The sequence below is a fragment of the Miscanthus floridulus genome, chromosome 14 (assembly GCF_019320115.1).
Source record: "Miscanthus floridulus cultivar M001 chromosome 14, ASM1932011v1, whole genome shotgun sequence".
Classification (NCBI taxonomy): Eukaryota; Viridiplantae; Streptophyta; class Magnoliopsida; order Poales; family Poaceae; genus Miscanthus; species Miscanthus floridulus.
The window spans coordinates 6,129,101-6,153,989 of NC_089593.1; the positions used below are offsets into that span (position 1 = coordinate 6,129,101).

General features: G+C 42.4%; 3 protein-coding genes across 4 annotated transcripts; all 3 read right to left on the reverse strand.

Annotated features, from left to right (window-relative positions):
* Positions 1 to 9,107: 9,107 nt before the first annotated feature.
* LOC136502863 (uncharacterized) lies at positions 9,108 to 13,069 on the reverse strand. 2 transcript variants are annotated; one of them, XM_066498119.1, is made up of 5 exons: positions 12,771 to 13,069; positions 12,272 to 12,312; positions 11,810 to 12,048; positions 9,767 to 9,830; positions 9,108 to 9,420 (listed from the first exon to the last, which is right to left on the reverse strand). In XM_066498119.1, exons 1-4 carry the CDS (start codon positions 12,942 to 12,944, stop codon positions 9,796 to 9,798), a joined length of 489 nt encoding a protein of 162 aa, XP_066354216.1. In that variant the 5' UTR covers positions 12,945 to 13,069; the 3' UTR covers positions 9,108 to 9,420; positions 9,767 to 9,795. The 2 variants fall into 2 exon arrangements, with proteins under 2 accessions (XP_066354216.1, XP_066354214.1); XM_066498117.1 differs by having other exon boundaries at positions 9,110 to 9,406.
* A 563-nt stretch (positions 13,070 to 13,632) lies between these two features.
* Positions 13,633 to 14,944, reverse strand: LOC136502940 (uncharacterized). The gene is made up of 2 exons (XM_066498186.1): positions 14,678 to 14,944; positions 13,633 to 14,172 (listed from the first exon to the last, which is right to left on the reverse strand). The coding sequence occupies exons 1-2, from the start codon at positions 14,942 to 14,944 to the stop codon at positions 13,633 to 13,635; spliced, it is 807 nt and encodes a 268-aa protein (XP_066354283.1).
* A 1,541-nt stretch (positions 14,945 to 16,485) lies between these two features.
* LOC136502941 (uncharacterized) lies at positions 16,486 to 17,403 on the reverse strand. The gene has a single exon (XM_066498187.1). The coding sequence runs from the start codon at positions 17,401 to 17,403 to the stop codon at positions 16,486 to 16,488; it is 918 nt and encodes a 305-aa protein (XP_066354284.1).
* Positions 17,404 to 24,889: the final 7,486 nt, after the last annotated feature.

Here is a 24,889-nt window from a genome sequence, read left to right on the forward strand (position 1 = left end):
AAGCGGAAAACGTAGTGAGCTACAGAAAATGGCGGATCTAACGGAAGCGCAATCACGGTAGAGGACAGGAAAGGCTGAAAGAAAGATTTATCTTCCATAAGCGCGACGCCAGAGCCCGAGCCGCCGCCATCACCCTCGCATGCGATCTCGAGGACGTGATCACAGCTCGGGGGAGGAAGTTTGCCTCACCAGATGAGTTTCTCTTATAGGGCACGGACTCGCCTTGATTTTGAGGTAGGCACGGCCAGGGGTTTAAGGTGAGGGAACACGCCGAGAATGGGCCTGATGGTGACGATCAGAACCGCCATCAGCTCGAACAAATCATGAACACCGTCCGCTTGAGCATTGGACTCTAAATAATACAAATCACTTTGCCCCCCTCTTAAATTATATATTTAAAATTTAAAAGTGTCATAATTCTTTACATAAATGATATAATATATTATAAATTGAAATGAAGGAATACAATAAACCAAATATAATAATGAAAAATAAAAAGAATTATTTACATAAATGATATAATATTATTAATTGAAATATATTATTGTATCATAATTATATATTATTTTTCACAATTATAACATATTTTTTCACAATTATATATTGACTAGATATATGCTCGTGCGTTGTACGGTGCCACGGATTGAATGAGACAATCGGTTGATATTTATTATTTTTATAGGTCTGCATACATGTACGTGTATATGATCGTATCTCTCCGGTTATTTTGTAAGGGAAAATGAGTCATTGACATGTCCTCGCGTCACGTGGTCATGCATTTAGCAAGGCATTAATGTTACACAATATGACCTCGATCACAGGTTCATAACCGCGACAAGCATTGTGGTTGTTCGCTGGAAGTTGATGTGTGGGTATCCGGTGGCTCGGGTACTCAAAAACCCAGGGAGACATGGCCGCCGCCTGACACCGCTGCCATCACCTAGCACTTGACCATCAAGGCATGTCTGCTGCGGCGTAGCCTCCCCCGGTTGAACCTTCTCGAGGCTTGCTTGGATGGGAAAGAGCTGCCGCCTAGGGGCTGATGAGTGGGCCCTGGAGCCCGCTGCCCCTGGAGTTGGTGAAGTCACTTGTCTTGTTGTGTCACGCCGATTGCGTGACCCTGTCAAAGGAGTGGCCGACAACGCCTCGCGCCCATTGAACGGGCAAGCGCCATGGAATCCCGTACCTTCTAGACCTCGGATGCCCAGTAGGATGCCCGTGGCTCGAGACGTCGATCGATCGTTCGAGTGCTGGCTCAGGTCTGCACTGGGTTGGAGTCAGGCTCGGGCTACCTTCGCTCGGCATTCTGGGCCTTGGCGAGCCCCTAGCCCCGAGTAGTGGCAGCAGGCGTGCTCGCACTCTCCCCGACTCCTTCCAAAGGGTATGCGCGAGCGTATTGGGCATTCAATGATTAGTGAAATCCAAATTTAATCTTGAATACTACAATTTGGCAAACAAAAATGGCCAACAACACAACATTGCTTATATATTACTCCCTCCATTCACAAAAGAATGCAATTCTCGCTTTTCGAGAAGTCAAACTGATTGATTTTTTTCTAAAGTTTATAAAAAAAATTACTAATATTCATGATATAAAATAAATATCATTAGATTAGTTATAGAATATATTTTCATAATAAATTTATTTGGAGACATAAATGTTAATACTATTTCCTATAAACTTAGTCAAACTCGAGTGAGCTTGACCAGTACGGATCCCATAATTACATTCTTTCATGGACAGAGGGAGTAGACGATAAGGGTGAGTTATTCATATTTGATACAAAGCACACGCATGCATGAATAAACTAGAAATATATTCTAGAGTCAAGCCAGAAACTTTTAAGCAATTGAGGGTTAAGTTGCTACTCCTAGTTGGCAAAAGGTAGAATGCATGCCCAATAAATTTTTGCCCACGTCTACAATGACAAATTTAATCATTTTTTACAAAATAATACAAAGTTAATAAATAATTTTTTATTTGGAACTCTAAACTATTTTAAAATCCATTCAGCGGGGCAATGACACCTGGTTGTAGTACTTGGTTCTCTTGCGCAGAAACTCGTTGCAGCTAAGGTTGCGTAGCTCAGAGACATGCATACGACGAATTATGGCCTGCCGCAGTGCCATTTTGAGCTCCAAGCAATATAGTAAAAGGATGTTTCGTTTTTTACGTGTTAGTCTTTTATCTCACTACTATGCGCGAGAATTATTATTTTCCATTCGATTAACCCGTAATAGCCTGGAGACCATAGTGGAAAAGAATAATTATCAAAGATAAACATATTTAGCAAAATCCTAAAAATAGCAAATTCGAGTTGATGAAAGTAAGTGTTGTTCGCGGAGCGGCCAGGTAGCACGCAAAAAGCCAGCAGCAGGTGATGTTGGACGGTTGCTTGGGGGAGGCGTCCAGAGAAACGACCAAGGAGCGCAGCTTGATTTTTCAGATTACGACGTGCTTCCAAATTAAACTGGTCCTATACGTTGTTTTGGAATTAAACTTTTCTTTTTGGAATTAAACCGGTGAGCTCGTACGTGTCTTTTTGATTAAATAAACTGCGAGGTGGCACCTGAGCCTGTGTTTGCACCCGACAGACACAGACTCCGCAGGCGGGGCGATCGGTTAGTTTCATCCGGCGATAACCTTGCTATTTTCTAAGTAATCTCTACACCTAAAAAATCTCCATGGTTATCGTCTGCGGCGCTCCATGCATTGGCTTTGGCACCGTGGTGGCGAACAACCTCAGTGCCGTCGTACCACCACACGATCCAGGCTGTGTATCGTGGGAGACCGCCGGCCCGCGTGCCTCGATGCGCGAGCGCCGCCATCGCCGCGTCCCGGTGGTGCTGCTCAGGCTCGCGGGCGCTCCAACTCGCCATGGCTGCCTCCTGGCTTGGCTAAGGCAGGGCCGTCCCAATAATTTCTAGGGCTCTTGGGCAAACAAGACAATGAAGTTCTGACAATCTAATATTTTAATATCATGAGATTGAACTATATAGTACTACTGGTAATAAGAGTTAACTCGCAAAATATAGTTTGTTAAAAAACGACAATACACCAAAGAAGCTTAAAGAACGGTGAAATCCATGAAATGACTTAAAATTTAAAACAAATTATGGACAGCCTGCTGCCTGTGGCATGTCCATAAGTTCCTTGATGAATTAAATAATTAAACTAATAGATCAACAATTCGCTGCACTATCGCTTGATGCCTGTATGTATTGGATTGCAAGGTAAAAAAGAAACTGAAGTTTTCAGATCGAACAAACAATAAATACTGATGAACTGAAACCATAATCACTTACCGCAGAGTCGGGGACAGGGATGAAGGGACTGCAGCGCAGCTGGGTTAGTGGGCGCCTGCTGGGATCACGGGATTCCAGATTACGGAAATCGGGATTTCAGGATTTGGGAACGCCGGAACAGCCGCCACGGCGCAACAGCACGCATGCTTTGACGCGGAGTCGCGAATAGGAAATGGTTGCCGCGCAGAGCCGCAGACTGAACTGGACGTGACCGTATGGAGCCAAATACATGTACTACATATACGTATACTCATAGGCCCCTAGTGCCATGGGCCCCCGGGCGTCGCACTGCCTGCCCTCCCCCATGGGACGGGCCTGGGCTAAGGTCGCATTGGTGTGCAGCTAAGGATGAAAACGATCAGAAAAGGTCGAAAACCTCTCAACCGTTTTTTACTTCTACATTTTGAATATGAAAACGAAAACGAAAGCGATAAAGCCGGACACGAAAACGAACACGAACTTACGGAATATCAAAAATTTCGAAAACGAACTAATTCGAGCGGAATTATGTCGAACACGGTCGGTATACGAAAAATCAATACGGAATATTGACCCGTAGGACCAAGTACATAACAATTAACAAGTACATAACAATTAACAAGTCCTACAACTTTCTTAAAAAGTATCTCCATTTGACACGACGTAAGAAAGATATGATTTTTTAAGGCAACAAGCGCTTGTACGCGATTAATATATCGCTGACTTTGTTTAATTTTTTTGAACATCTTCAAGACATCAAATGAAAAAACTAAGAACTAGAAAGTTGTAGATCTCGTTGTGAGCTACAATTTTCATATAAAAATCATCTTCATCCGAGATCGTATAAAAAAGATATAATTTTTCTAAGGTTGGACTTGTAGTGGGCCAAATTTGGTTTAAACCGAATTTCGAATTTGGGATATTCCGAATTAAAAGTAGAAAAGTAGAAATCGGTCGAACAAAGCCTAAACCGAATTCGATCCGATTTCGAATTTGGTGTTCCGAATTTCGAATTCGAATTTAGTATTCCGTATTTTGTCTGAAAATACGAATTCGCTCAGGTCAAATGTAGAAAACGATACGGTTCGGTTCGGGATATTTCCTTTCCGTTTTCATCCTTATGTGCAGCAGCGCGAGCACGGGCTCAGCTACAGCTGCACGGACTGTAGGACGAGGGCGAACGGCTACGGCAGCTCTGGGTCCCGCCTGTCTCTGTTGGGGTGTTTAGTTCCTCCATATTCCAGAATTTGACACTATGTAAAAAGAAGATTCCCCGTCACATCAAACTTGCAGTACATGTATGGAGTACTAAATATTGACGAAATCAAAAACTAATTGCACAGTTTGGTTGTACTTTGCGGGACGAACGTTTTGAGCCTAATTAGTCAACATTTGGACAATTACTACCAAATAAAACAAAACGTCACTGTACCTACAGTGTAGCTACAGTGACGCCTCTCCTGCACAGGGCTCCTCTCTTCCGGGTTGCAAAGGTGACTCACAGGTTCTATTCTCTCCCTCAGATTTGCACTGAAAATTAGACTCTAATAATTCCTATGCACTTTCATAATTACTGATTAATTTAATCACGCTTTAACACTTGTCAATAGGTATACTTGGCAATGGTGCATGCAGAAACGATATCACGCCATCTGCAAGATCTTAGCCTCAAAGTCAATTGAGAAAGTGAGACTGCAAATATTTCAGAGTTGATACTATTGTACCTTTGGGTGCTACAGGCCTCCAGCACCTCCATATCTTGTTGTTCAATTGCTTATATTGGTCATCTGTTCCCTATGTTTCAGTGTGATAGAAGATTGAAACAAGCTATGAGCTTCAAGTCAAGATATGAAGAAACAAATGTAGAACAATCACATGAGAAACCTTTTCAATCAGTATAGAATAAACATCCTTTCTCTTTCAGTTCAGGTCCAGGGACACATGACATGTAAGAAGACGTTGTGGACTAATCATTATTGTGGCCTGGGTGTGAATTGATTTTTTTTAAAAAAAAAAACATGCCACCAACGAGCCACCTTCCTCCAATGGTGTGGTCTGAAACCAGCAACATGGTCTAGATAGCAGTGCCTCCACCGCTTGTATGGTGGAAGGAGACAGGCAGATATCACAGACATAAGCTGCAGCCACATACAGGCGTTGGCAAATACTTACGACTCCACGACTCCCGTGCAACGCACAGGCATGATTCTAGTAGTAGATAGATAGAAGAGTATCATAGATCTTTATATTGCTCCTTAGTAAATAGAATAAAAATACACCCATCTTACTACTCAGCAATATACTTTTCCACGGCAAATATCGGCAATATGCAATATACTTTTCCATGGCAATATACTTTTCGATGCTACTCGACAATATGCTTTTCCATTTCAGAAAGACTAGCGCCCGGACGTCCGCGCCCTCTGCCCTGGTCTCTCGGATTCACGCGTCGCCCGAGCCCGCGTTCGGACCGCTCCGCTGCGCCCACACCGCACAGATGACTTGGCCCCGTCTCTTCCACACCAGTGCCTCGCCCGTCTCTTCCACACTGCTTCGCGCCAACCTCTTCCAAGCCGCTCGGATGACTCCCCCGTCTCTTCCACACCGACGCTGCGTGGCCTGCGCCTCCTCCCCACATTGATGCCGCCATGGCTCCCACGCTACCTCTCTCTTCCCCGCTCAACAACCCTACATCCAGATTTACTTTTGAAACACTCAGATGAAACAAAATTGCAACATAGTCTGAAAGATAAAATATTTGGAACATACATTTGCATCATAGCCATTGCAACATATGCAACATCCAGATAAAACACTTGCAACATGCGTCTGAAACAGATGAAACATTTTGAACAAACTCTTACAACATACACGTATAACCATTGTAACATGTGCAACATCCGAAAACTACCATTGCAACGTCCATATAAAACATCAGAAATATACCTTTGAAACATCTGAAATACTTCAAACATGTGTTTTGCAACATAGGGAAGGCCAGGACCGGTCGATTCTAGGCGTCGTGGTGGGAACTGGCGGCGCGCGAGCGGCACCAACGTACACCAGCACCAGCGGCGGCACGCGAGCACCTGTTGGCTCAGCCGGGCAGGCAGTGCGCGCGACTGGTGGGAGTAGGCTGCGTGTGCAACGGGAGGGAGGGAGCGAGGCGGAGTGGGGCGGCAGCAGCGAGCACGGAGTGGGGCGGGGGTGCGCGACACGGGTTTAGACGCATGGCACACGGCGCGGGTGTGTCGGTCCGTCTGAACGAACAGACGTCCGTGATGTATCATTATCGTTTCCATTTTAATAGTCTCCTTTGCCCACCGATTATTAGCCTCCTTTGCCCACCCTATGCAATGAAAGTATCGCAATGCAATTATTGGGAACAAACATCAAATATCTATCAAATGTTATCAAGACGTCCTCTTCAAGAAAACACATATACTAACAATTGCAATCAACAGGACGTAACAAGGTAGCATACATTTGTTTGTCTTCACTGTGCCGACAAGTATCATACAAGCAAATGTCTACAAAGATTTTAAAATAAGGTAACATCTATTTCGCTTCCACGACTGCCGTCGTACAGGCGCCGTCTAGCTTAAGGGAGAGGCACGCGCAGAGCGCAACAGGGGGGCACAAGGCGCGGGGGGGGGGGGGGGGGGGGGGGGGGGGGGGGGCAGTCGTATGAGTTGTCCTGCTCGAGTTTGGGACTTTATACATACTAGCAACCATGTCCATACGTTGCAACGAAAATTAAAATGAAAGATTTATATATAATAATTAAATTTTTTGGTTTGGATAATAAAAAATCAATCATGTTTTATTGTTGCCCACGTCACTACATCTAGGCACATATGACCTTTTTTTTATCTGGCTTGTATATACAGCAGCACGAAAATAAATCGATCATGTTTTATGGTTGCCCACATCACTACACCTAGCCACATGTATATGGCCTTCTCTTTTTTTTATCTGGGGCAGCACGAAAGTTACGGAATCAAATTGTGCATAGCACCTAGATATATTGCTCTTGCTATGCACTTAGTGTCTAAATTCATAATAAAAAAATAATGTACCTAGAAAAACCAAAACATTTTATAATTTAGAATGAATGGAGTAATTGTAATATCTGATTAAAGTAAGAACTAAGAAGTTAGTTGCCGTCGTGTTAGGAATTGATTTGTCGGTTGATGCTTTTACGACGAAGACCTCTCTCGATTTCAACATGGCAGCCCTCGTCGAGGATAGCACTGGTATATATATACATTTTCCAGATATATTTATTTTAATTAGATTGAATGAGAAACTGCTTAGCTTATTTAGACATAGATCATGATTATTTCTAATTAAAACGATATTGATAATTTAGTGGTGAGAATATTTGTTTATTAGGAAGGATGGATCAAGGTTCAAAAAATCGTGAAACTATACTTATTTTTTATTTTTATATGCTTATCTCTATATAAGAAAAAGATTGGATTAGAGATACTCATCAATCAAAAAAAACGACAAAAACGCCAGCAGCTCGGAGGAACGTCCTACCGGAAAAGGACGGGAGAGAAATAAAACAATCATGGGGATTCATGGATGAACGCGGACAGCACAAATCAACGGACAAACAGAGATGGAAGATGGAAAGAAAAAGAAAAGAAGAAGGAAAATCGGGCGCTGGGGAGGAAAAGGACACGGAAAAACAAAGACGGATCGGGCTGGATGAAATTTTTACTGGGAGCACGCCATGTGTCCGTACGTTCCATATATCTATCTATACCCATAATAAATAATGTGAAAACTATCTCATCCCTCCTATATTATATGAATAAATATGCACAACTTCGATATAAATTTTAAGGGTTAGGATTCCTAATCCAAATAGTTATTCTAAATAACCTTAATAGGAATCCTAATTCAAATAGAAAATAGAAAAAATAAGACAAATCTTTCCTTAATATTAAACCACAAAGAAAGGAATTCTATTTTTTTAGCAAAAAGAGTCCTAATTCACATGACCTAGACTCTTACGTGATTTTTTCCCTACCGTGTCCGTATGCTCCTCTTTATTTATTTTTCCGTGTTCCACTTGTTTTTTGTTCCTCTATTTTTACTTTCTTTTTTCTTTCCAATTTTTCTTTCACGTACTCCTATTCTTGCAGATGATCCAATACGTTTTTGGAATCGGACTCCGTATTACGCTAGACAATAGTTCTAATTCGTTTGAGCACAGGCTATATATAAGTCTGGATAGAAGAAACTCTCAACTACCGGCAGTTAGAGAGAGATGGATGAAAAAAATAATCGAAAATTTTGCCTCTTTACTAGTAGGTATAGAATCATACAGACACACACGACACACCTAGCTGAACCTCACTATCCTGTGCCTGAAGCTTCTGGCTTAACCGCAGCCACAGTCATGGGCCTACCCACGTTGCTCGACTCAGCACTCTGCTTCTTCTTTCTCCTCTATACTATTCCGGCCATAACATAAAGTCAACAATGAATAGTTTTTTTTTCCTAAGTCAAACATATAAGGAATCTAGTTTTGTTCTAAGTCAAACTATAGTAACTTTCACTAAGTTTATATCAAAGAATATTAACATCCATAATGTATCTAATTAAGCTAATTTCAAGTCCTACATATTTTTCATCTTTTCTATAAACTTGGTGAAAGTTAATGTAAAATTTGACTTAGGACAAAACAGGATTCCTCGTATATCAGGAGTTCAGGACAGAGTATCTCTTTAGTTAGCAGAAGCTTGTGCAGGCATTTGCTTATTGCATTCCATTTTACAAGGAACAGAGTATTGTGCTACGCTCCTGTATGTCTGGGACTGTTCAGTTGTCACAAGTACTGTACCACTGTATTTACAGATTATTAGTAAGCTGACGAGCACATATTGGTATTGCTTTTTTCTCTGGATCTATAGATTGCGTTTATCTTACCAAAATCGATAATGGCGACAAAACTTGATGACATCACTAAATCATAATAATACAATAATAGCAAACCGCCGGATGGGATTGTAACTTAGTAACCTCTCTGTACATGTTTGGACTTCCACTTCTTGATGAGACAAGACAACACAGGCGCCACCCTCTAACAAAGGCCCTGTTCGCTTTGCTGAAAAGACATGGCTATTTGTTGTGAGAGAAAAACACTGTTCGTTCATTGAAATAGTACGGCTCATAAGACAAGCGAACAGGGCCAAAATAGCTGCTGAAGAGACATGGCTATTTGTTGTGAGAGAAAAACACTGTTCGTTCGTTGAAATAGTACGGCTCATAAGACAAGCGAACAGGGCCAAAATAGCAAAGCGTGACATCATAAAGTAACTAAGAAACATGTCACAGTATCATAACCAAGGTGACACTTTTTTTAGACCAAGGGACCTGGCCCTGCTTTTATAGAAAGCTTAACCAAGGTGACATTGTCCAGTCTTTTTTTTTTTTAAGAAAAGGAACAGTGAAGTCTGACTCTCACCTCAATTCCTGCATTGCTCCAAGGATCATCTAATAAGCGCGTCCACCACTCTCCTTACCTTGTCCTGCATGTAGCACAGATCAATTAGAGTTAGCAATGGTTGCACTGATAGAGTGCAACACAACATAAGTGTTATTATATATGTGTGCCTAGTTGCACTGATAGAGTGCAACACAACATAAATGTTATTATATATGTGTGCCTGCCTCTAACGAGCAACACAACATAAATGTTATTATATATGTGTGCCTGAGAGAGAGAGAGAGAGAGAGATGTTGTGACTTTAAATTTCATACAGCAACTGTGGCCTATGCTGTTCACGATGACTCACAACAAGCTTCTATTGTGTTTGCAGTGATAAGGCGAGTTTCTATCTGTAGACAGAGTGGTGGAGCTTCTTTTAAGGCCAAGGAGGGCCATGGCCCCCACTAATAACCTCCTAAACTTGTTTAAGCAATAGCGAATTTCACTACATAATTGCTGTATGCAATGCTAATCTGCACTCTCACTGGCCCCCTCTCAACTCCTTTGGGAACTCCCACCAATGCCTGTAGAGATTATTGGTTCAATTGAAACCATGTCACGAGAAATTCCCTGATTCCAGTTGTAAATGTAGTGTTTGAACAATGGATGGTTGTACTCTCTGTTACCTTAAATGCACCAGATCAATTGCCTTACATGCCAAATTTGTTGGTCAAGTTTTTTGGGGGTTTATGATCTTACAAGTGTACATGTTAAATAAAACAGTCTTAATTTTTGGCTGAATGTTCACTTCCTTTGCAAGATTAGGGATCAAATCCTTATACGAAGCAGAGGAAACTTCAGGAATCTAATGCAAAACCTATGCTTCATTGCTTCCAACCCTCTCATGTCAACTATGATACTCACCTGCTTTCAGGAGTACATTGATATGTCCCTATAAGGAACAATATCTTTCTTCAGAAAGGCTCTCTATTTTCTTATGGAAAAGAAACATTTTTGGTTATACACAATAACTTCTAATCCTATATATCTACATAACTGTAGAGATCAATTGTGCTGTTAAGAAGATGGATTTGCAAACTGACACGCTTGCCATGAACATGATTGTATGCCCTTAATTGCCTACCTAGAAGGCTATAACTTTTGCATCAAAAATACCTCTACCATAGTATGTGCTGTTTCATTGTTTTGGCATGCTTTTAGTCATAGTCATCTGTCTATATAGTGGAATTCTCTTTTTTTCCTAGTTATTAACCATTCTGTGGAACTTGATAGATTCTGCTTTCAACATTTTCCGTCTCTCTCTTGATTATGATTCCTGGAATGTTTTTAAGATGCAAGTATTATTTCTAGACTAGGACTAGTGAAACCAGTATACATTATAAAAATGCCCCCCCCCCCCCCCCCCCCCCACCACCACCACAGAAAGGGTAATAGAGCAATTAGAAAAGTTTTTGCAAGGTTAGTGTGGTTGGTTTATACAGACATCTTTGTCAGTTTAGCACTTCACAATTGGCTACCTACATGGTTCCCATGGGCTCTACATCAATGTTGGCGACTATGAAATATCATTTTGGTTTACTTATTGCATAGTTAACCAATGAAGGTAAATACTACCTCCCAATTTTCAACATGAAATGTTCAGTTTGACTCGACGCGGTCTAACTTCTAGTCCTCGTAATTACTCTTGTAGTGTACTTTTAACAAGATTACGTAGGAAAAGTCTCAAATACAAATACAATGTGTCATATCTTTCCTTGTAGCATGGAAGGGTGTGCCATATCTTTTCTTGTAGCAAGGATGTGTTTGGTTCTAGGCCTTAGTGTACCAAGACAAAATTTGGTCACCCCTTGTCCCCAAGAAATTTTGGCCACTATTTGTTTGGAGGCCAAACTTTTTTCCCCAAAGAAAATTTTGGCTGGCCAAAACATTTTGAAAGCAAAAGTGGGCAGCCCAAATGCTCACCCCAATTTTGCCCGGCCCAAAATGTTGGCTTATTAGTCATGAATTCAACTCAGCACAACTTAAAAGAAAGGAACCGATGGTGTAAAAGACTAATACCTAAAGCTTGCGTGATTTGGGCTTGAGAAGGATCGATTGAGTCATCTCGGGCTTTAATGTGTGTCCTTTGGCACTCCTCCACAGCTTTGATCAGGATTGACCTCTCTCTACGAAGAGCAACCAATTCGTCGCTCAATGCTTCCAATCTCGGTTTCGCCCAACCGTAAAAAAAAGCTGAGTAGCCAATAACAGCCAAGAAAAGAAATTTGGTTGCAGTTGGCATGGGTGCAGACTTTGCACTGAAAATCACAAATGCAAGCAACAAGTTGTCAATTATAATGAAAACATTTGGAGCTCCAAAAATTGGAAAGAATTCATGATAAATTATGGCTCCATAAGGGGAACCGGTTGGTGGTTTTGTATTAATGACATGTGGGGCAGGGGCGCCGAGTTAGTGGGACACCAAGTTAGTGATTCCTCATACAATTGCATATCCTGGAAGGAAAGAGCGGGGGTCCATACCTGTGCAATTGACCTGGAACATTCTTATTCTGAGAGAGATCCTGAATGAAGCAGCAGAAGAAGAAAATAAGACATAAACAACCTATAATTAACGAAAGAAACCAAATACATACAGAGATGTAATATATATCTATGGTTTTTGTTTTCTTTCCTTTTCCCCGTTAGAATAAATATACAGTATTAATACAGCAGATTTTTTTTGTTACATCATAAAACAGTAGGTTTTTTCTTATGCATTGTGTATATATTAAAAAAAAGCAAATCATTATATAAAAAATAAAAATTAGCAACAGCCTATAGTTTTTATTTTCTTTCCTTTTTCCCGTTAGAATAAATACACACTATTAATACAGCAGATTACTTTTTTTTTGTTATATCTCGTAAAACAAAAAGTAGGGTTTTTCGTAGAAAGATTGTTCCTTTATGTATTGTATATATACTAAAAAAACCAAATAATTATATATATAAAAAATAAAAATTAGCAACAGCCAAAGCTTACCTTGTTGTCGATGGCGCTAGGGCGAGAGGAAGAACTAAAAGGGCGGCGGGAGCCTATTGGGGCAGACCGGCGGCCACCAAGCAAGACACAGTGCGGATCGCGGGGGGCGGCGGTCATCCCCCTCATCTTGGTCGCCACAGATCGAAGGAGCGCGGTTCCTGCCGCAGCGGCCATGAATCGTCGAGACGAATAATCGAATCGGGTGGAGCAAAAGGCAGGCTGCGTTGCGTGGCCGAATTAGGGATCTGTGGTTCCTACCCTAGTTCCTTGTCTATCTACCTACTCCTATATAGGGCGGGGGCAGGGGCGGGGGCGGGGGCACAGGAACGGGGATGAATCGGACTCCGATGTCCGGACGGCCGCCGGTGGCTTTCCTCAGCGCTCACAAGACGATCCTGAATCCTCGACAGGAAGAGAGGAGGAATACGGGAGTAGGGTCGGGTGTAGTAGGCATCGCGTCGGCCCAGCTACGCGCCTGCCTGTTTGGGCCCAGCCCAACACAAGCAAGAGGCTTCATTTGGGAGGAGAGCCAGATAAACTCAGGCTCCAGAAGCCCCGCACGGGGATTTTAGTGGGCCTATGTTTTTTCCAGGGTGGCCTTTCCCCGTCCCGTCGTTTGGAAGCAGGGCTGATTAGCCCAGGGTGTGTTTGTCTGTTTATTTGAACGGATAAACTACAAATGCGCCTGCAGCCTTGGGCTAATAAAAGTACTTGCTTTCCCGTAAATTTTTTAACAAGGAAAGAAGATGAGGGAGCAAAGAAAACAAGTGCACATTTAAAAAAAAATATCAACGATGAGAAAAATAATAATACAATGAGAAACTTATAGCAACAAACTTATTTCGAACTTTCAGGACTTTTATTACTCATCTGACCCATCCAAATTGCTGGTCACCAATTCCTCAACGACACAAGGAACCTCCCAAGTGTTATAGCTTCCACTTGGGAGATTACAACCATATGCAGCAAGAGCATACGCAACACTATTACCATCACGTTTACAAACGGAAACAGTACATGACATGAAATCGGCTCCAATGAGATGCTTGATCTCCGTGATCACGCCACCAGAGGAGGCTAGTCTGTAGTCATCCGTCAGGATTGCTTCTTTCACCAGGGCAACATCCACTTCTAAATTAATGCGTGAAATCCCCATCCTTGCTACTTCCTGAAGGCCTTCGAGGCAGCCCAACAACTCTGCTTGAAAAGCCTCAAGGAGGAAATCTTCTCGCCTAGCTCCTGAACTCACAACCTGCCCCTGATCATCACGGAGTACGAAACCCCATCCTCCGTCATGCTTATCGCTGTTAAAAGCACCATCAGTATTCAGCTTGAGCTCACCAGTCTTCGGCTTTTGCCATCTCCGCTTCTGACGATTTTCCGACAATAGCCGGCTGTCAGTCTTAGCACCAGATCAGTATGGAATGCAGTAATATAGGCCATTTCAGCTGCAGTTCTTCTCCTTCCTTTCCTCTCTCCACTTGTTCCGCTCTCCCCACCATAGCCATAGCATCATGACTACCGTGAGTTGCTCCTTCCCCTTCATCTTCAGAACCATCTCCATCATATGTCGGGCCGATTGGGCTTCAGCAAGCCTGCATCTTGCCAGCTCTAAATTCAGCTCCCGCCAAACTTTCTTTACTTCTTTACATTTAAATAGCAGGTGGCCTCCATCCTCATCAAGCCTACCACACATGCAACAGCGTGTATCAAGCTTCATCCCCCTCCTCTGGAGCACTCTCCTCATAGCCAAAGTGTTGTGGCTTAGTCTCCAGAGAAAGTGCTTCACTTTCGGCTAGCAATCAAGATTCCACAGGCTATTCCCAAAACTTTATATCAGCAGTGTCATCCCCAGAGCTCGATCCCTGCTGCCTTTCCTGGTTTCTAATCACAGTTGCTCGGTGTACCTTATAAGCTGACTTCACAGAGAAGCAACCCTTTGTATCAAAATGCCAACCCACCACGTCATCCATATCTGTGTGAACTGGAATTGTTCTGATAATCTGAACATCATCCTCCCAGAACAAATGCCAACCCACCACGTCATCCATATCTGTGTGAACTGGAATTGTTCTGATAATCTGAACATCATCCTCCCAGAACGTTTGGCTCAAGAGCTCAAAGTCCCATTTCTCAGTGCTTGGATCAATCAGTTCGTCAACAGTACGAACCATGTTTCTTCCTCTCGGCGTGATTGGCTTTCTAGTGGTACCCCTTGGTCACCATGGATCCTCCCAAACCTTTATGCTACGTCCATCGCCCACACGCCAAATGACCCCCTATTTCAGAGTTTCGATACCCATACTGATGCTGCGCCATGTATATGAACACCCCGGCCTCGCCTGCACCTCTAGGACACCTGAATTTGGGTAGTATTTTGCTTTCAGTAGTCGACCACAGAGCAACGTGGAATTCTGTAAGAGTCTCCAGGCTTGCTTGGCAAGCATAGCCATGTTAAAAGAATGGAGATCTCTAAACCCCAATCCTCCTTCAGCTTTCGGACTAACTAAAGTCTCCCAACTCACCCAATGCATGCTGCCTTCTTTATCCTGATTATTCCACCAGAACCGAGCCATCATGGAGCTGATTTGATTGCACATTTCCTTTGTAATGTCGAAACAGCCCATTGCAAAGACTGGGGTTGCCTGTGCCACAGCTTTGATTAAGATTTCTTTGCCGGCTCTAGATAACAATCCTTCTTTCCATCCTTGGATTCTCTGCCAAATTCGATCCTTCAGGTAGGAGAAAACATTACTCCTTGATCTCCCAACAAAGACCGGCAGACCAAGGTATCTTTCATTCATTGTTTCTGATCGGATGCTGAGTGCTTCCATCACGCCTTGTCTATCATCGTCACTAGTATTGGGGCTGAACATCACTGCTGATTTATCCGCATTTATCAGTTGTCCCGACCCTTCCTCATAAATCTGTAGAACTTGTTTCAACCGCTGGGCCTCAGTAGCATCGGCTTTACATAGGATTAGGGAGTTATTTACTTTAAAAAAAAGGATTAGGGAGTCATCAGCAAAAAGAAGATGGCTGACCGATGGAGCTCCCCTACAGATTCGGATCCCATGCAGTCTGCCTTCCTCTTCTTCTCTCCTCAACAGAGCAGAAAAACCCTCAGCACACAGTAGGAAAAGGTATGGTGAGATCGGGTCTATTTGCCACAGGCCTCTTTCCGGGCTAAATTCCGTTGTCAGCTCTCCATTGACTCGGATTCGATATTTAACCGTAGTCACACATTTCATCACCAGCTCTACCCAAGCTTCATGGAAGCCCAAACGTAACAACATCTCCCTCAGAAAGCCCCATTCCATCCTGTCATAAGCCTTGCTCATGTCCAATTTTATGGCTGCATATCCCACATTTCCTTTCTTTCGTTTCTTCAGGAAATGAGTCGTTTCATATGCTATCAAGATATTATCAGTTATCAGCCGTCCAGGGACAAAAGCACTTTGTGATGCTGACACAACCTCAGGAAGAGTTCCCTTCAAACGATTAGAAATTACTTTTGACACAAGTTTGTAGACGACATTGCAGAGGCTTATTGGTCTTAAATCTTTGATATTTTCCAGCTTGCGCACCTTTGGAATCAACACTATGGCCCCCCCATTCAAAACTTGCAGGACTTCCATGTTCAGGCATTGGCCCCCCATTCAAAACTTGCAGGACTTCATCAACAATACTATCTCCCACAATATCCCAATACTCCTTATAAAAGAGAGATGGCATACCATCGGGGCCTGGTGCTTTGAGGTTCCCAATCTGACTTCAGAGCTGCTACAATTTCCTCTCTCATGAGATCTTCATTCATTTGTTGGGAAACCCTTGGGACAACACAGTTGAGAAGCCGATGGGCATCATGGCTCCCAACTGACCTGAAAAGGTTTACAAAATAGTTAGTAATATAACTCCTCTTCTCTTCCTCCTCCTCTACCCAGCCCCCTGTCTCCTTTTTTAGTTTTCCTATTTTATTCTTCCTCTTTCTCTCCGAGCATGATGCATGAAAGAACTCTGTATTTTTATCTCCCATTTGCACCCACTTAGTATGTGCTCTCTGACGCCAATAGGTATCAATCTGTTCCTCTATTTTCTCCAGCCGGTAGCACAGCACACCTTCTTTTTCCACATTCTCCTTACTCCATACACCTCTACGGCAACTTTCAAGCTCCTGCTGCAACCGCTTGCGCCGTTTCTCCATATCACCTAGCGCATTTGCACTCCAGTTGGACAAGCTGCTTGCCACCTCAGTAAGAGCAGACGCCACCTTCAGACCCCCACCACCTGTCGTGGCCTGTAACCAGGCGCTCTCAATCACTTCCCTACATTTTTCCTCCTCAACCCAGGCTGCCTCAAAACGAAAACTGCCACCACCGCTGCGGCAAGGCAACGTCTCAGGTGGCTTTGTCTGGATAATGAGAGGGCGGTGATCCGAATGACGTGGGTCACCGTTTACCACTTGTGCTTCAGGGGATAAACATCTCCATTCCAGGTTTGCCACAGCACGATCAAGCCGTTCTCTAATAAAGCCATCTTCCTGGAATTGATTGTTTCTCCAGGTGAAAATATCCCCTTCAAAACCAAGATCCTCCACCCACCATTCCTCCAAAGCTTTTCTAAACTCATCCATACTCCATTGACTACAAACTTATAGCACTTGCTTTCCCGTAAATTTTTTAACAAGGAAAGAAGATGTGGGAGCAAAGAAAACAAGTGCACATTTTTTTAAAAAAAAAAGATCAACGATGAGAAAAAAATAATACAATGAGAAACTTATAGCAATAAACTTATTTCAACCAAAAGAACTGAAAAAAAAGACCAATACCGTGATAAATTGATAAACATAATGTCTTTTTTTTTAGAAATTGATAAACATAATGTCAATAATATCCATACACTCGAGTTACAGTAGTTTCATGGTAATCAAAAGAATTAGAGCAACTCAATGGAATAATAGCGCATGTAGCACCGAATTATCCAAAGGCAGTTTATCAAAGTCCATCGCCATGAACTTTTGATGTTTACAAGCTTTTCTGGCCAAGTACTACCGCCCTACAAGTACCCTGGCCAATAAAAAAGTGACAGCAACATGTGTTAAGCTTCTACAATCTACACCTACTGATCTATGTTAACAAATATATGCCTGCCATGTACCTTATTTTTTCTGAAAACAAATGACCCTCAAAGTTAAGGTACTATGACAATCTGTAACCTGAAATATACAAGATTGAAATGAAGTAGTTATCTATCTGTCTACCCGAAGCATCTAACTGAGCCCAAACAAAAGTCATCCTAGAGCTATTTCTTCTGGTTTTCCTCTGTCCTTAGAAAGCGCATTTTGAGCATAGTTAGTAGGAGCAATCAAAGCTCCTGTCCCTGTACAGACGTTGTAGACATATAAGAAACATGTATGCTGGCATACTGAAGCCAAACCTTTGTACATGGGGTCACTACTAACTACAAGGCCTTATTACTTGACATACATTAGTATTTGATTGCAACAATCAGCATTTCAGCATAGAGAACCTTATTACAGTTAAGTTAGCAGCGCAATTTGATAGATGCTACATAGCAGATAGTGTAATTCCATAGATGATACATAGCGGACAACACCGCAATCGAATGGTGTTTGCGTCATTATAATGACCAGCTACTGTACCAGGCATCTCTGACTTCTTCTTCCTACTGTGCCAGCCAGAGATGTATTACTGTAGCATCCTGTGTTGGTTCTGAAAAGTAAGCGATAATTAGGATAATGATGACCACATATTAGTAGCAATTTCAGTTGTAAATTGTTTTATTTTGTAACCAACAAAAAAGCTCACTTTATTGGTTAGTTATGTTAGGAATCGAATGTGTACCTCTCTGTGTGTAACCGTAGATGCGGTGAAGGCTCCTCGCCTTCTCAGTAGATGCACCGTAGCGGGGAGACGCTGGTGCCGTGGTGTAGAAGACGTCTAGCGCGGTGGAGACGATCACCAGTGGCGCTATGGAGACCCTGTAGAGGCAGCGGCGGTGGTGGGACATCCCGTCGCTGGTAGCACGCCGCAGATCGGTTTAGGGTTTCTCTGTAGGTGGGTGTGGCGGCTCCAGTCAACCTCGTAGTCCAAGCCCTCATCCCTACCTTCCTTTTATGTGCTGTGCGACAGGGGCCCACCAACCAGTTAGGGTTGGGCGCCCCCGATCAGGGCGCAGAGGCAAGAGCCCAATAGGCCGGTGGAGATCAACTAACATTCTCCCCCTTGATCTCATTCCATCTTTCAATTTTATATCATTTACTTTTGTTTATTCCATTACAGATTAGCGCATAGAGCATGTCTCATCGTCACGGTCCATTGCCGATAGATTTAACAGCTACAACACGCTACTCTGTTCTGAAATAGATACTTATCTTTGGGCCTTCTTTTGTCTAGGAATTTTAGGCTTCCCCTTAAACCCATGCTAGCTACATGTCCTCAGAACACCATGTTCTCTGAACATGTTGGGAGGTAAGCCTTTTGTAAGCGGATCCGCGAGCATTCTTTCTGTACTTATATGCTCAAGACTTATGACTTGATCCCGAACTTTATCTTTCACAATATAATACTCTATATCAATGTGTTTGGCAGCACCACTTGACTTATGTTGTGAGCATACTGTACTGCCAGATTATAATTGCAGTATAACTTAAGTGGTCTATAGATATCGTCAACCACCTTCAAACCGGGTATGAACTTCTTTAGTCAGTTCACCTGCCCTGTTGCCTGATACCACGCTACAAACTGTCATACATTGTGGACGATGTAGTGACGGTTTGCATTTGAGCTTTTCCATGAAATAGCTCCCCCTTTGCGAGATGATAGAAAATTCACGTCTGGATATGTATTCACTCTCGCATAATCAGAATCTAAATATCCCACTATATGAAATGAATCAGATCTTCTATATGTCATCATGAGGCCTTTCGTTCCTTGCAAATAATGCAAGACTTTCTTTACTAATTTCAGTGTTCTATTTCAGAATTGCTCTAGAATCTGCCAAGTAAAACCCGGTAACAAATGTCAAGTTAGGGCGCGTACATACTTGAGCATGTTGCAAGCTTCCGACAGCTGAAGCATATGGAACCACTTTCACTTTATCGATTGAGCTCATATTGGTTCCTAGAGCATTGAAAATCTTCATATCTGTCGCCCTTGACTATAGGAGCAGGTGAGGGACTACATTTGTGCATACTGAATTTCTTTAAGATCTTTTCCATGTATGTCTTTTGTGACAGTCCTAATACCCCTTTACTTCTATCTCGGTGAATCTCGATCCCTAGAACGAATGAAGGTTCACCAAGATCTTTCATATTAAATTTTGAGGACAAAACTTCTTTGTCTCCAGTAGTAGACTGACATCACTACTAGCAAGTAAGATATCATCCACATACAGGACAAGGAAGATAAACTTCCCATTCTTAATTCTTGTATAGACACAATTGTCCTCTACATTCTCTTTAAAACCCAAAATTCTTTATTGTCTGATCAAACTTCAAGTACCACTGTCTTGAAGCTTGTTTTAATCCATAAATGGATTTCTTTAGGCGGCATCCCATTCGTTCTTTTCTTTCCATGATAAAACCTTTCGGTTGTGCCACGTAAACATTATCCTCTAAGTTTTCATTGAGAAATGCCGTCTTTACATCCATCTGATATAATTCTAAATTATAATGTGCCACTAGTGCCATTATGATTCTAAAGGAAACCTTACATGAGACTGGAGAAAAGTTTTCATTGTAATCAATCCCTTCTCTTTGCGTAAAGCCTTTTGCCACAAGTCTCGCTTTATATCTCTTTATATTTTCTTGAGAGTCAAGTTTTGTTCTGTAGACCCATTTACAGCCTACTGTTTTGGTTCCTTTAGGAATTATTTCCAAATCCCAAACTTTATTGGCATTCATTTATTTCATTTCAGCTTCCATGGCCTCAAGCCACTTTGATGAATGATCACTTCTCATGGCTTCTTCAAATGAGGTGGGATTATCCTCCATTTGAAATTCCTCAGTATTGTACACTTCATAATCAGCAGGAATAGCTGATTTTCTAACTCTTTGAGACCTTCTAGGGGCATTCACATTTGGCACATCTTCTGTTTGAGGCTGTTGTTGCTCCCCCTCATGTGTGACAATAGGTTCTATAGGATCCTGAAGAACAGGTTCCTCATTATTATTCATTGTTGCCACAGGTGGGATAACAACAGGTGCTGGCACCACAGTATCTAGCACTATCGGCGCAGCGACAGCAGGTAGTGAGAAAAATGGCTCATGAATCATTGGAGTGGACGCATACACCCGCTTCACTTCAAGGTCAATTTCTCGAGCTACCATGCTCCCCCTCATTAATTCATCCTCTAGGAAGATAGCGTGTCTCGTTTCCACAAACTTTGTATGTCTCTCTGAACAGTAGAAAATGAAAACCTTTTCACTTTTCTGGGTAGCCAAACAAATGGCAACTTACTGTTTTGGGATCTAACTTCTCAATATTTGGGTTAAATACTTTAGCCTCAGCAGGGCTCCCCCACACACACGCAAGTGGTTTAGTGAGGGTACTCTTTCTATCCACAACTCATACGGTGTTTTGGGCACCGACTTTCTTGATACTCTATTGAGAATATGAATGGCGGTTTTAACGCCTCCATTCACAGGCTCAACTGTAAGATGAAGTAACTTATCATACTGCCCACCATATCCATCAGAGTATGATTGATTCTTTTAGCTACTCTATTCTGCTGAGGTTCGTCCGGTGTAGAATACTGGGCTACTATGTCATTCTTTTAGGGTATGCTGACCATAGTACTCCCCCATGGTCAGATCTAACTATCTTAATCTTTAATATCTTAAATTTATCCAATACATCTTTTCTTTCTTTAATTGGATAAATATAGCCATAATGGGAGTAATCATCTGTGAATGTTATGAACGAATCATAACCATCCACACTCTTTACAGGAAAGCTGACCACAGATGTCTATGTGAATAATCTATAAAATTCCTGCACTTCATTTGGCATTTTTCTTAATCTTCTTTACATACTTTCCTTTTATGTATTCCCTGCATTGTTCTTAATCTGAGAGCTCTAATGGAGGAAGAATATCATTCTTAACTTGTCTTTCTATTCTCCCCCTCGAAATATGGCCTAAACGACAGTGTCATAATTTTGACAACGCATCATGAGCTCTCTTATGCCACCATTATCAGAGTAACATTCTATCACCAGCTGCTTTATCAGCTGGGTAGCATATGTCTTTGAAGAGCCAGTGAACTGACTCTTTATATGTCTTTGAAGAGCCAGTGAACTGACTCTTTATTCTATCGAGGTACTCGGTGACCGTGTCACACTCTGGGATTGAGCCCATAATTGCAGGTTGAAAGTGCATCTAGCCCTTTAGTGGGTTTTGGATGATTGAATGACAACGTGATTAAAGGACTAACCCGTTTGCTAAGTGTGAATAGGTAATAGGTTATCTCACAGGTACTTAATGAAAGCCAAAATGATGTGTTGTTGTATAAACAATCTAGTTCAAGCACAAGACAACAATGCAAATAGAATTCATGTGAAGGCTTATTTCTTGTGGGATTTCCATGTACTATGTGAAAGCAAGCTCATGATTATTAGTTAATGAGACATGAGGGATTGCATATGGAATGGTCTCATATTTGAAGCTTGCTAAATTAAAATGAAAAAGATAACAATACATATGAATGGATGATTCAACACAAGATGTGACTTGATGGCTTGAGATGGTGAAGATAGCAAGGAAAGGCTTCGAGGTACTAAGCAAGGGTGAAGGGCAAGCGACGGCTTGGCGGCCGAAGAACCTAGCTAGGGTGAAGAAGAAAGTACTTGCATTTAGTTGAGGTACTAATCAAGCTAAGATGGTCATATTGATGTGAAGAATCAAATCTATAATGAAGTATTTGATGGAAGTGACTTGATACATTTGGGGTTATTCAAATTTGATGAATGGAATCAAGTCACATGCTCAAGATGGCTATGCTCAAGTGAAAAGATCAACATCAACTTGTTAGCACCCTTACTTGATGAAGATTGGAAGGGACGGCATCAATTCAAAAGAAATCAACTCAAGTGGTATAAATTCATTTTTCCTTTGATCTTGAGTTTAATAGGTATGCCGTACTATTAAGAGGGATGCATCATGTTGATAGATAATGTTTCATAAGTGCTCAAGCCAACCCATGTGAGGTTTGATTATTTGAGCGACAAAAGTGCTAACTGATTTCTTGCTGGTCTGGCAATACCGGACGTGTCCGGTATTCATACCGGACGTGTCCGGTATTTGTCCAGCAGCTGTAAAATTGTTGTTCTCGGGTTGGTTCATCGGGAGTTCCGACGGTCGGGAGTCTCGGCATGGGTCGGGAGTTCCGACGTCTCGCACTTCAACAGACTTGGAGGTTTCACTGTCCTGGTCATACCAGACGTGTCCGGTATTCATACCGGACGTGTCCGGTATGGATGACCAGAAGCCAACGGCTAGTTTTCAAAAGCCTTGAGGGTCGGGAGTTCCGACGTGAGTCGGGAGTTCCGACGATCGGGAGTTCCGACATACGTCGGGAGTTCCGACACCTCACTAACTTTAACTCAGTTACATGTTTTTCAAAATTGCTGAGGGTCGGGGGTTCCGACTTGAGTCGGGAGTTCCGACGGTCGGAAGTCCCGGCATACTTCGGGAGTTCCGACGCCTCACAACATCACTGTAACTTAGTTACCGTTAGCGCAATGTGAGTCATACCGGACTTACCGGACGTGTCTGGTATTGCAACGGCTATAAAACGGCTAGTTTTTCAAGGGGGCTATAAATACCCCCAAGCCTCCACCTTTGGATGCTGCTGATTCTGCTAAGATAGACACACGTTTTTGAGCCTTGCCAACTCTCCTAAACCCTCTCTTAGTGAGTGTGTGATCCAAATTGCAAAATCAATTTGTGGGTTAAGAGAGAATTTGAAAAAGAGAGGAAGCCACCACTTGAGCACTTGTGCATATTGCCAATCTCGTGATTCGCATTTGTTACTCTTGGACTCTTTGGTCCTAGACGGCTAGGCGTCGCCGGAGAGCAACCGAGAGATTGTGGTTGCTTCGGAAAGTTTGTAACGGTCGATTCTGCCGCCTCGGAATCAAATTAGTGGAAGGAGGAAAAGGAGTTGGAAAAGACTCCAGCTAGAGTGACCTTCGTGGTACCCTCTAGGGCTGACCTTCGCTGGGTCGCCCGCAGCCCCCTCAACGGAGAGTAGGACTCGAACGAGTCCGAACTTTGGTAAAACAAATATCGTGTCTAAATTCGCATTTCATTTGATATTTGTGTTGCTCTAGCTGTTCTGCAGGTTCTCTGTGTATATTGTCATCTCCACTAGGTGTCTGCATTTTGGTTTGAAGATAGAAATCGAAAGGAGCAAGTTCGGGGCCGATCTGCAGAAATCGTGTATACCGGACACGTCCGGTATTCATACCGGACACGTCCGGTATTTCCTGCCTGCACTGAAAATATTTATTCTCTGTTCTAACTTGGTGTTGCAGGGTTGTAGCTTCTAGATATATTCTTTATACCTTGTTTACTTTGTGGCTAACTTGTGAGGGGTGGTAGTACTCTTAATTTGGAGTTTCCATTTTGGAAACTCCCCTTTCTAATTGTTTCCGCATTTAAAGGTGTTAATTTTCAGAAACGCCTATTCACCCCCCTCTAGGCGGCATCCTAGGTCCTTTCAATTGGTATCAGAGCGAGGTTCTCACCTAAAGCTTCACCGCCGTGAGAAAAGGATGTCGACGCCTATCGAGTTGGAGCCGGTGCTTCTCCAAAATGATGGTTCAAACTTTCTACCTTGGTCAATACATGTACTCAATGCTTTTAGAGATATTAGTCCTCTTGTTGAGCATATTGTGGATGCAAGCATACCTCTTTCTATAGTTGATTGGAGCAACTACAAAAATTTATCAAAAGAGGAAGAGATATGCGTGCAACTCAATGCTCAAGCTATTAATATTATTTTGAGTACATTGAGTGTAGAGGTTCAAGATGAGGCAATCTTCAATGGACAACCACCTCCGGAGAGTGCTCATCTCATTTGGACTAGACTTTTTGAT